Here is a 12664-nt window from a genome sequence, read left to right as displayed (position 1 = left end):
GGAGAGAGAGAAAGATAATGAGAAAGAAGGAAGAGGTGTGTTGTAGTGTGTTGTGTTGCCGCGAAACTTGAATACACCATATGGACGTCTTCAGCCAAATAAAGCCTCCTTCCCGATTTCTCACTTTTTTTTTTTGAGTATCAGAAGCTAGTACATGTGTCATCTCGAACGTCCACGTGGATTTTAATGATCTTTACATCGTTAGATTGTTTTCGTTTCACTCGTTGTGATTCTGGTATCGGCAGCACAGGATCATATTTGAAAAACATACAAGATTTTTTTTTTTTTTTTTAATATTGAGAAGGTAAAAAAAACAATCAATCTCTTGAAGATCTCTCTAATAAGGTAGACTTTTTACTTAAATAAACGGGCGAATCGAACTGATGATACTATATTGGGCTTATTACAAAGCCCAATTAAAAAGCCATAACATATATTGCAATAGCCCCTCTCAAAGTTCAGATTAGAGAGGCGGTTCCATGGCCGCAAAAAAAACGGTCGACGGCGAAGATCCGACCGGGACTAGAATAGTCACGATGACTAGGAACTCGCCAAGGAATCAGTAGTAAGATTTGTTCAATTGAAACTAGTTTATAGACACCCCTCTCTCACACAGCTTTTTTAAGAATGTGGGAAGTGAGTACTCCGAGAGTCCGAGTATTTTGGTCTCTGCTGCAGGGTAAATAAAACTGGGAGAAGTACCAAGAAGAGTGAAAACTTCCGTAAGCATTGATAGTTGAATCAGTTCATGTAATTTGGAAAAGTTAGCAACAGATAAAGTAAGAAGACACTTTTAGTCTTTTAGACTGTGTTAGCGGAGTCAATATTTGTCTAATAAGTGGGGACAAGTTTGGCGCAAGTGGCACACATCATTGGCTATAGAGAGCGAATTAGGTAGGTGATGATAGATAAGTCTATTAGATAGCTTTTTTACAATTGAGTTTTGTTTTCTTTCTCTTTAAAGAAAGACCAGACCAAGAAACCAGACACCATAGTTTTTGTTACAAAACAAACTACAAGAATGATGATTCCAAGCCCTTCTGGTATTGTTTTCTTTCTCTTGTGTTCCCTCGTTCTACACACTCTTGCAGCATCTCCTAAGCTTCACTATTGCCGTCTTGACCAAAGGGATGCTCTTCTCGAGTTCAAACACGAGTTTCCGGCTCCATCGTTAAGCTCATGGAACCAGAGTAGTGATTGCTGTCTTTGGAGTGGTGTCACGTGCGATGCTAGATCTGGCGAGGTGATTTCACTTGACCTTGGTAATGTCCTTCTTAACAATCCTTTGAAACCAAATAGTGGTCTTTTCAAACTCCAACAACTTAAGAACCTAACTCTTAGTGATTGCCATCTCTATGGAGAGATTACTTCTTCACTAGGAAACCTTTCTCGTCTCACGCACCTTGACCTTTCGAGTAATCAACTGTCAGGTGAAGTTCTTGCTTCAATCAGTAACCTAAACCAACTTAGAGACCTTTTACTTTCTGATAACAGCTTTAGTGGTAATATTCCTACTTCATTTGCCAATTTCACAAAGCTGTCTACTCTAGACATCTCAAACAACCTATTTACATTGGAAAATTTCCCTTTCGTACTACCAAATCTAACCAGCTTGTCCTTTTTAAACATTGCCTCTAACCACGTTAAATCCACGCTTCCATCTGATATGAGTAGACTCCACAACTTGGAATATTTTCTCGTGCGTGAGAATTCTTTTTCCGGGACTTTTCCTACGTCTTTGTTCACGATTCCTTCGTTACAGTATTTTGATTTGGAAGGAAACCAGTTCAGGGGACCTATAAAGTTTGGGAACATATCTTCATCGTCTAGGCTTTCGGATATATACCTTGCTAATAACAAATTCGATGGTCCAATCCCTGAATCTGTATCTGAGATTCAGAGTCTCATTTTACTAGATATCAGCCATAACAACTTAGTTGGGACAATCCCAACTTCAATATCAAAGTTAGTCAACCTCCAGCATCTTATGCTTTCAAACAATAAGTTACAAGGCCAAGTACCAGGTTGCTTATGTGGATTGATAACAGTGAGACTTTCCCACAATTCTTTCAACAGTTTTGGAAAGCCATCATCATCTTCCGGCCGAGAAGCACTGTTTGAGTTGGATCTTGGTTCGAATTCACTTGGAGGACCATTTCCGCAATGGATCTGTAACCAAAGGTTCTTTAAGTTCTTGGATTTGTCCAACAATCTCTTCAACGGCTCAATCCCTCCTTGTTTTAAAAATTCAACTTATTGGCTTAAAGGGCTTGTTCTACGTAACAACAGCTTCAGCGGGATCCTTCCAGACGTATTTGTCAATGCTAGCATGTTAGGATCAGTTGACGTTAGCTTCAACCTGTTGGAAGGAAAACTTCCAAAATCACTGATGAATTGCACTTATATTGAACTTGTGAATGTGGGAAGCAACAGAATCAATGACACTTTTCCATCATGGTTGGCTTCTCTGCCATCGTTACGTGTCCTCATCCTCAGGTCTAATGCGTTCCACGGTTCTTTATATCATGACCACGTATCTCTTGGGTTTCAACATTTGAGGTTCATCGATATATCACAGAATGGTTTCAGTGGAACTTTGTCACCTTTGTATTTCTCCAATTGGCGTGAGATGGTGACATCTGAGGGCTCTGATCTAGGTACGGAGGATTTGTACATGGGGGAGGACGGGCCAGAGTTCAGCCATAGTAATTCGATGACTATGATATATAAAGGAGTAGAGACAGAGTTCTTAAAGATCCCATACTCCTTCAGAGCCATTGACTTCTCTGGAAACAGATTTAATGGGAATATACCTGAGTCCATTGGTTTGTTGATGGAACTGCGTCTTCTCAACTTGTCAGGCAACGCATTCACTGGAAACATCCCTCAAGCATTGGCAAATTTGACAAACCTCGAGACGTTAGACGTGTCTCGTAATCAGTTGTCAGGTCACATTCCTCGAGATCTTGGTAGCCTCTCTTTTCTTTCAACGATGAACTTCTCCCACAACCTTCTCGAAGGTCCAGTCCCACAAGGCACACAGTTTCAAAGCCAAAACTGTTCTATATTCATGGACAACCTCAAGCTCTCCGGACTCGAGAAAATCTGTGGCAAAGCTCATGCCCCGAATTCTACACCACGAGAATCCAAGGAACTGTCGGAACCAAAAGAACAAGTGATTAACTGGATAGCAGCTGCTATAGCCTACGGACCTGGTGTGTTCTGTGGATTAGTTGTTGGACATATCTTTGCTTCACACAAACACGAGTGGTTCATGGAAAAGTTCCGTCGTAACAAGCGGAGATCAGTAGTCATCAAAAGTGCTCGTTGAACACCATCATCTCTAATAATATGTTCTTTGTGTTTGTAATTTTTTACCTTTTGGTATTGTAATAAAATGCTTTCGTGGAATCTGATCAGAAGATAAAATCTCCAACTCGTGCTTCATTTCATATCCAAAGATTGTTGCTTTTCTCACTCGTCACTATTGGTGCTGCTGCCTTGTGCCTTGGGAAATTCAAGTTTTTTTTATAAAAAAATTGGACTAGTGTGGGGGTTGTTATGCAATTATCTTTAGTTATGCATATTTTTTAAGATTTTTAATAATACGGGGACTGTTTTACAATTCTCTCTAAATATACATAACAAAAAGTAATCTATCTTCTCTCAGTCTTGTGGTGATTCTCCTGCTTATATCGCCGGCGATGATTCCTCTAACTCTTTCGTCGCCGTCTCTGACTCGTCTCGTTTTGTTCACCTCACGTTACTCTCACTCTCCGTTCCTCCGCAATTTCAGTTCGCTCCCTTTGATCAACCGGAAATTACTGTATAAACCCCCTTTTGGCGTAAGGTGTCATGCTAGTAGCAGCAATTCTTCCTCCTTCACCGCAAAGTCTTCCAAAGAGATTCGTAAAGCTCAAACCAAAGTAGTCGTTGACGAAAAGCTTACCTCGATCCGGCGGCTGTTCTCTGATCCGGGTGTTGGAATCGATGCCTACGTCATACCTTCACAAGATGCACATCAGGTTCTCTTTTAACCTGTTCTTTCAATGATAAATTGTGTTTGGAATTCATGAAATTAGCTTTGCTCCTGTTTTCGTTAAATTGGTTTTAGTAATGTGTTGCTCTTTTGAGGTTATTTGAGTTGTTTCGGTGAATTTTACATCATAGGAGAGCTTAGGATCTTATGGGAAAGTCACAAATTTATATTTCTTCTTCTAAATGTATACATAAACTGCGTGGATGTTTCATGGCTTGAGTGTGATTTTGTTGTCATATTTGTACTAGAGCGAGTTCATCGCAGAGTGCTATGCGAGGAGGGCTTATCTATCAGGATTTACCGGAAGTGCTGGTACCGCTATTGTCACCAAGGACAAGGCAGCTCTGTGGACAGATGGCCGCTATTTTCTTCAGGTTTTTTTCTTTATCATATTCATCCTTTTGATTTCTATCTTGTAGATACATTTGAAAGGAAATGTGAGGTTTCTTATCTACATTCGCTGCAATTAATTGTATCAAAGGCGGAGAAGCAGTTGAACTCAAGTTGGAGTCTCATGCGTGCTGGTAATCCAGGAGTCCCCACGGCAAGTGAATGGGTAGCTGATGTTTTGGCTCCTGGTGGAAGAGTTGGTATTGACCCTGTAAGCTACTATTTAATCCTTCTAATATGTGTTTCCTTTTGTCCTTTGTATTTCATCTGGTATTCATACTTAGATAGCTTCAATATTTGTAGTTTATGATTTGTATTTACAATACTTTGGAATTCATGAAGGGAGCAGTTTCTTTTTTCCGCCGATGCTGCTGAGGAATTGAAGGAGGTTATAGCGAAAAAGAATCATCAGTTGGTTTACTTGTACAATGTAAATCTTGTGGATGAGATATGGAAGGACTCAAGGCCAAAGCCTCCAAGCAAACAAATAAGGATACATGACTTGAAGTATGCTGGTGTCGATGTGGCCTCAAAATTGTTGACTCTGAGGAATCAAATTATGGATGCTGGCGCATCTGCCATTGTGATATCCATGCTTGATGAGATTGCATGGGTGCTTAATCTGGTAATACTCTAGATTAGCACCTTACCTTTGAATTTGTTAGTTTTGTGCCACTAATCTCGGCTTATTCTTCACTTAGGTCCCAATTTATTGATGTTGTATTGTGCTTTTGCTGATTGCAGAGAGGGAGCGATGTTCCACATTCACCTGTAATGTACGCATATCTGATTGTAGAGGTTGACCAAGCCCATCTCTTTATAGATAGTTCTAAAGTTACGGCGGAGGTAAAAGATCATCTGAAAAACGCAGGGATCGAACTTAGACCTTACGATTCTATTCTTCAAGAAATAGATAGGTAAGAAATTGATTGTACATGTTCATTTATAAGCTTCAGAAAAAGGAATCTACCTCACTTTGAGTTTTCTCAGTCTGGCAGCACGTGGAGCTCAGCTTCTGATGGATCCATCATCCCTCAACGTAGCTATCATTAGTACCTACAAATCTGCGTGTGAAAGATATTCGAGGAATTCTGAAAGCGAAGAAAGAGCTAAGCCTAAATTTACTGATAGCTCCAGCGGATATATTGCGAATCCCTCTGGCATCTACATGCAATCTCCTATTTCGTGGGCAAAGGCCATTAAAAATGACGCCGAGCTACAGGGAATGAAGAACTCTCACTTGAGGTAGAGAACCCCATTGCAATACCATCTTTCCCTAATCCATCCGCCTTTAACGTATTCAAGTTTCCTCTTGAAGATTTTGGTTTCTTTTGTACTTTCAAATGCTAAATAACTTAGGTTGACCAAATTTATATGGAGATATGCTGCTGCTGTAGCTCATTTCTGGAAAATTTTGGTTTCTTTTTTCTTTTGTATGTGAAATGTCTTTGGCTCACCACTTATTTTATGCAGAGATGCTGCTGCTCTAGCTCATTTCTGGGCTTGGCTGGAAGAAGAAGTGCATAAGAATGCAAACCTAACAGAGGTAGATGTGGCTGACAGGCTCCTTGAATTTCGTTCACTGCAAGATGGTTTTATGGATACAAGCTTCGATACAATAAGTGGTATGATTATTGTCACCTTCCACATAGTCAATATACACTCAGTGAGTGATATGCATTCCTTTCCTCAAATTACTCTTGCAGGTTCCGGTGCAAATGGTGCTATTATACACTATAAACCCGAGCCAGAGAGCTGCAGTCGTGTAGACCCTAAAAAACTTTTTTTGCTGGATAGTGGCGCTCAATATGTTGATGGAACAACAGACATCACAAGAACAGTACATTTTAGTGAACCTTCTACACGAGAAAAAGAATGTTTCACTCGAGTTTTGCAGGTGGGAGATTTGGCTCATCTTTTTCCCATCATTTTTGATGACCATTGATTACCTATCTTGAACAGACAAACCTGTGTGGGTTGCTGTCTGATTGGTTTTTTGGTTGTAGGGTCATATAGCTCTTGATCAAGCCGTGTTCCCAGAAGGTACTCCTGGTTTTGTATTAGATGGGTTTGCACGCTCTTCTCTGTGGAAGATTGGACTTGATTACCGCCATGGTACTTTATTCGATCTTTTGACCTTTCTTCACGAACAACTTTTTGTCAGGAACTCATGCTGATCTGATATTTTTTCTGCCTAACAGGGACTGGACACGGCGTAGGGGCTGCACTCAATGTGCATGAAGGTCCTCAAAGTATTAGTTTTCGGTATGGAAACATGAACCCTCTCCAGAATGGCATGATAGTAAGCAATGAACCTGGATATTATGAAGATCATGCATTTGGGATCCGAATTGAGGTGCGACTTGGTCACCAGTCCATGACAGTCTTTATAAGATATATAAGATTAGTTAACAATTGTATGGTCTGCTTTTGCAGAATCTCCTTCATGTGAGAGATGCTGAAACACCAAACCGCTTTGGTGGAGTTACATACCTTGGATTTGAGAAGCTTACATTCTTCCCCATTCAGGTATGGAGTGATCCCCATTCGTCTGATCTAACTCGCATTCATTTGGTCAGAGGAACCTTCTGGTTTTCTTCTAGCTTTTCGCCTGTCCTTGCATTTGATCTCACACATTTCTCACTCACCAAACCTTGCAGGCAAAAATGGTTGATGTTTCTTTGCTATCTGATACTGAGATTGACTGGCTGAATAGTTACCACGCGGAAGTCTGGGAAAAGGTTAGTCCACAAAACTACTTTTGACTTACCTTCTCCAAAAGACAAGTAGATGAGTCTAAGACACAAGGCCTGCATGTGCCTTCGAAGCAAGGCATATCAACACATAAAAAGGAAACGTGGCTTTGATTGTCTTATTAGCGAAATAGATCAAAGTCTTTTACATACAGCTGCAGTTTTATGAACCGGGTAATATTTCTTTGGCAGGTTTCACCATTATTGGAAGGTTCTTCAACTCAGCAGTGGCTCTGGAACAACACAAGACCGTTAGCCAAACCATGATCAAACCCCGCCAAGTGTTGTTTCCACCTGCAAACTAAGACTTGATCCTTAAGGATTATAACCAGAATCTGCTCCTTTTATATTGATCGTGTATTCGTGTGTGTAAATTACAAACAGAGAAATATGATCTATCCTATTTCCTGTATTTTACACACAAAAAAAAAGTCCCAACTTTTACTAATATTCTCAAATTGCATAAGCATCTCTTCCAGAAGCTAAATTCAACCCAACCTCTTAAAAACTGAAATTTCTATCCCAAACTATTGGCGAATGAATTCGAGATGGATGATTCAGAAACTGACCTCTCACCTTCCTCTTTGCTTGTCTACCGTTTTGTGCCCTTCGAAACTCCTAATCCGGCAAAGCCCAAGTTATCAAGTCTCCACTTTTCTCCTCAATCATGTCGATATGAGCCTTCTCTTATCCATCTGCGGCAGAGAAGGCTGGTTTCCTCATCTGGGTCCTTGTCTCCATGCTTCCATTATCAAGAATCCTGAATTTTTCGAGCCTGTAGATGCTGACATCCATCGAAACGCTCTTGTCGTTTGGAACTCTTTGCTTTCTCAGTATGTGAAATGTGGGAAGTTAGTTGATGCGCTCCAGTTGTTCGACGAAATGCCCATAAGAGATGTTATCTCGCAGAATATACTGTTTTACGGGTTTCTGAGGAACAGAGAGACCGAGTCTGGTTTTGTATTGCTTAAACGAATGCTTGGGTCTGGTGGGTTTGATCAAGCGACCTTGACGATTGTTTTATCAGTTTGTGTTACGCCAGAGTTTTGTTTGGTGACCAAGATGATCCACGCTTTAGCAGTTTTAAGTGGCTATTATGACAAGGACATATCTGTGGGGAACAAACTGATCACATCCTATTTCAAATGTGGGTGTTCGGTTTCTGCGAGACGGGTTTTTGATGAGATGGCATCACATAGAAATGTCATCACATGGACAGCTGTGGTTTCGGGTCTGATAGAGAATGAGTTACATGAAGATGGTCTAAGACTGTTTAGTTTGATGCGTAGAGGATTGGTCCATCCAAACTCAGTAACTTATTTGAGTGCTCTGGCTGCTTGTTCTGGCTCACAGAGGGTGGTGGAAGGGCAACAGATTCATGCCCTTTTGTGGAAATTTGGGATTGAATCAGAATTATGCGTTGAGAGTGCGCTAATGGATATGTACTCTAAATGTGGAAGCATTGAAGATGCGTGGAAGATTTTTGAGTCCACTGAAGAAGTTGATGAAGTTTCCATGACTGTGATATTAGTTGGTTTTGCACAAAATGGGTCAGAGGAAGAAGCTATACAGTTCTTCATTAGAATGCTTCAAGCTGGTGTAGAGATTGATGCAAATGTAGTCTCAGCTGTTCTTGGAGTTTCGTTTGTCGATCATTCTCTGGGTCTAGGCAAGCAACTGCATTCTTTGGTTATCAAACGAAAATTCTCCGGTAACACCTTTGTCAACAATGGACTCATTAATATGTACTCAAAATGTGGAGATCTGACTGATTCACTAACTGTCTTTAGACGTATGCCTAAGAGGAACTATGTTTCATGGAACTCGATAATTGCAGCGTTTGCTCGCCATGGTCATGGATTAGCTGCCTTGAATCTATACGAAGAAATGATTACACAAGACGTGAAGCCGACAGATGTTACCTTTCTATCTCTACTTCATGCTTGTAGCCATGTAGGGTTGATCGATAAAGGCCGAGAACTCTTAAACGTGATGCAAGATGTCCATGGGATCGAGCCTAGGACAGAGCATTATGCCTGTATTATTGACATGTTTGGTCGTGCTGGTCTTATGACAGAAGCAAAGAGCTTTATAGACTCATTGCCTATCAAGCCTGATTATAAAATTTGGCAAGCATTGCTTGGAGCTTGTAGTTTTCATGGTGAAACAGAAGTAGGGGAATATGCAGCTGAACAGTTAATTCAAACTGCACCTGATAGCTCAGCAGCCCATATCTTGATGGCCAACATTTACTCATCCAGAGGGAAATGGAAGGAGAGGGCGAAGACGATCAAGAGAATGAAATCAATGGGAGTGACTAAAGAAACAGGCATAAGTTCGATTGAAGTTGAGAATAAAACACACAGCTTTGTGGTTGGGGACAAACTACATCCACAAGCAGAGGCTATATATGATGTTCTGTCTGAATTGTTTCCGATTATGGTGGACGAAGGTTACAGACCGGATAAGAGGTTTATTCTCTGTCATACAGGAGATGACAGAAACGGCACAAGTGTCTTAATTCCTTAAAGCCTTCTCTCAATATACATATCAAGAATAGAGAATATCCATGGAGTCTTGTAAAGTTTGATTTTTGGTAGTTGAAGACCTCTCTAGCTGAAACAGAGGCTTCACTGTTTTGTCTCTCTATCTTAATATATGGACATTTGTCTGGTCACCGGTTAAATCCTTAAAGGGACAAACTTAGGGAAGAGAGAAGGTTAGAGATACAATGGAAGGTCTTCGTTTATTTGCTTCGGTACCTAGAATCTCTTTCTTCTCCAATTCAAGAAATTCAAATTCTCAGCGATTCATCCCCAGTTGCAGAGAGAAAAGCAGAGAAGATCCACTCTCTAGCTCTTCACCGTACTCTATACTTGGCGTAGAGCCAAGCTGCTCATCTTCTGAGCTAAAGGCAGCTTTTCGTGCGAAAGTATGCATCCAATAATCACTAATCTGTACTTTTCTTTCCGCTAAGTATTTCCTTTTGATACGATTTGTTAATGGGTTCTGAGTTGTTCTTGACACACTCTTAACTTGTCTTTGTTTTTCCCCTCCTAGTTTCTCAAGTTTTGGATTTTTCACATCTATCAGTCTTGTTGACTATTTTGTGCTTTGCAAAGGTGAAACAATACCATCCTGATGTAAACAAAGAGAGAAGCAACTCTGATATTATGATCCGTCGCATTATCCAGGCATATGAGGTAACATTAACTTGTTCTACACCATGTGAGCAGATTTGGCTATAACTTAACTACAGTAGCTCAAAAGTATTAATTTTTTTGCAGATGTTAACAAACTATAGCCGGTCAGAGATAATTGAAGGGTATACTCATAATACATTTTTAGCAAAATCTATTAATAACAACATAGGAATGATTTTCGAATTCGGCCCAAAACAACCAAGTAATGTTTTTTTTCTTCTGTGAATTGCATACTAGAGAATGCTTGTACCCTTTTGACCATCCAGAGTGTGAGGCACTTGACGTGTTTGTGAATGAAGTCCTCTGTGTTGGAAAAAGTACCAAACTTGCTTCCTCTCTTTTTTATTTAGCTCTTTTAGCTGCTCCAATTCTTCTTGAGCATCGTTTGGAGAGAAGATTTTTAAAAATTATGTTAAGAATGTATACTTGTTTCTCTCCAATTTCAGGATGTTCGTACCCATGCTTTAAAACAGCTCCTCAGGTCTTCTCATGTGATACAACTGGAACAGCTCGAGCAATGCCCCAAGGTACGGATGGTTTTTACTCCCTCCATATTCACCCTCTATATAGCTCCGTTTCTTCTAATAATTTATGCTGTGTATATATATGATCAGGGCATGGCGAAGATTACCGTGTACAGTCTGCAGTTAATCAGTGCCCGAGAAATTGCATACATTATGTCACACCATCACAGAGAATTATTTTAGAAGAGTTACTTGACAGGTATATATATGCTTCTCTCTACCCTCCTTGAGATATTTCTCTGTGGTTGTGAATACTCATTTCTCGTCCTAAGTCCAGTGTCTTGGGAAAACCTTATGATTGTTCCGCGGAATCAGAATTTCTCTATGCTCTTATCGTCAAAGCTCAGTTTGAGAACAATCGGTACCAGAAGCCAAAAAAGAAACAACCTGAATCTTCAGGAAAACATGTAGACTGGTTCTGAAGTTGAACATTTAAGTCCACGGAAGAAGTTGATGAAGTTTCCATGACTGTGATATTAGTTGGCCTAGCACATAATGGATCAGTCCGTCAGTGAACGCAGCTATACTGTTCTTTATTAATATGCCTTCAAGCAGGTGCAGAGACTGATTTCTTTGTTCAAAACCAAAATAAAAGTGCTCAATGATTGATAACATTGTTCCGTTGGTTATATGAGTAATCTTTAAACTTAAATAAAGGAAATTAGAGCCATGAGAAACGAAATTCAATGAAAGAAACAAAAAAAAACTTGAACTCCCAAACAGAGTAACATATCACTTAGTTCTTCTCAATCTTGATCTTAACACCCATCATTTTATTTACTCCACTTTCTTTTGTGTGAGGTTCACATCATCAATCTCCTCATCCTTCTACGAAATGTAACAGTATTATAATGTAATGTAATAATTCTATATCTATGAATATTATAGTTAACCTTTTCATTGCATGTGTTTATCGAATTGAATGTGATGAAAAATATTTATAGTGTTTTAAGGAGGTTTTATGTAAATGAGTAGAGATAACCTTGGTGAAGAATTTTAAAAAATCCACGATATTAAGCTTATGTATTTTTTTATTTTCGCTTTTTTAAGACTTATGTATTTTTTTAATAGAATTTAGAAAGTAGTTAAGAAATATGCTAATAATATGCTGTATGATTTTTATAATTCGTAAGAATTAAAACCGGTAATTTGTTATGGCGTTAGAAGGATCTCGATTTTGATTAGTATATTTATTGTTAATCATAGAATTAAAAGCTATAATATTTTATGGAAATATTAGTATATCGAATTTAAGCATTAATTTCGGATTAAATGATTATACTTTGATTACTATTTTAATTGTTAATTGTTAAGGATATAATTAAAAGTTTTAATATGTTATGAAAATAGTCAGATTTCTATTTTAAACTATAACAGTATAACCTCGGTTTTATATTAAGTTTTTTACAAATTTACTTCAATTTTTTTTTGTTATTTATTCAAATTTTCAAGGGATAACTATGTAATTTCTTAAAATCAAAGGTTATTTTGCCAAATGCACTTCAACATTGTTAATAGAGATTCAAAAAACTATTTGAAAAATTAATAGAAATGAAAGGGAACAAACATCTAAGAATTAGGATATTTGATACAATACTTTTTGTACAACTTATGTTCTATTCAAAGATGATGTGAGCCAATCTAGAATGAGATATTGTCTTTCTCACAATTCATAATTTGTAATCATGTAAACAAATAATTTAAATCATTTCTCAATAAATATATTAACAATTGTATGTACATTTTATATATAAT

The 12664-nt window shown here is 38.8% G+C and overlaps 3 protein-coding genes across 3 annotated transcripts; all 3 read left to right on the top strand.

Moving 5' to 3' along the window:
• Positions 935–3477, top strand: LOC104764191 (receptor like protein 30-like). The gene has a single exon (XM_010487676.2). The coding sequence runs from the start codon at positions 1022–1024 to the stop codon at positions 3329–3331; it is 2310 nt and encodes a 769-aa protein (XP_010485978.1). The 5' UTR covers positions 935–1021; the 3' UTR covers positions 3332–3477.
• LOC104764188 (probable Xaa-Pro aminopeptidase P) lies at positions 3667–7632 on the top strand. The gene is made up of 13 exons (XM_010487674.2): positions 3667–4025; positions 4288–4413; positions 4521–4640; positions 4779–5054; positions 5174–5346; positions 5420–5674; positions 5903–6054; positions 6136–6326; positions 6436–6544; positions 6631–6785; positions 6866–6958; positions 7090–7170; positions 7375–7632. The coding sequence occupies exons 1-13, from the start codon at positions 3705–3707 to the stop codon at positions 7447–7449; spliced, it is 2127 nt and encodes a 708-aa protein (XP_010485976.1). The 5' UTR covers positions 3667–3704; the 3' UTR covers positions 7450–7632.
• LOC104764190 (pentatricopeptide repeat-containing protein At3g05340) lies at positions 7683–11565 on the top strand. Its single transcript, XM_010487675.2, has 8 exons — positions 7683–9694; positions 9909–10114; positions 10305–10385; positions 10470–10507; positions 10623–10702; positions 10832–10912; positions 11000–11108; positions 11187–11565. The coding sequence occupies exons 1-8, from the start codon at positions 7720–7722 to the stop codon at positions 11329–11331; spliced, it is 2715 nt and encodes a 904-aa protein (XP_010485977.1). The 5' UTR covers positions 7683–7719; the 3' UTR covers positions 11332–11565.

The sequence above is a fragment of the Camelina sativa genome, chromosome 19 (assembly GCF_000633955.1).
Source record: "Camelina sativa cultivar DH55 chromosome 19, Cs, whole genome shotgun sequence".
In the NCBI taxonomy this organism is placed as follows: domain Eukaryota; kingdom Viridiplantae; phylum Streptophyta; class Magnoliopsida; order Brassicales; family Brassicaceae; genus Camelina; species Camelina sativa.
This window is presented reverse-complemented; position numbering and strand designations above follow the sequence as displayed.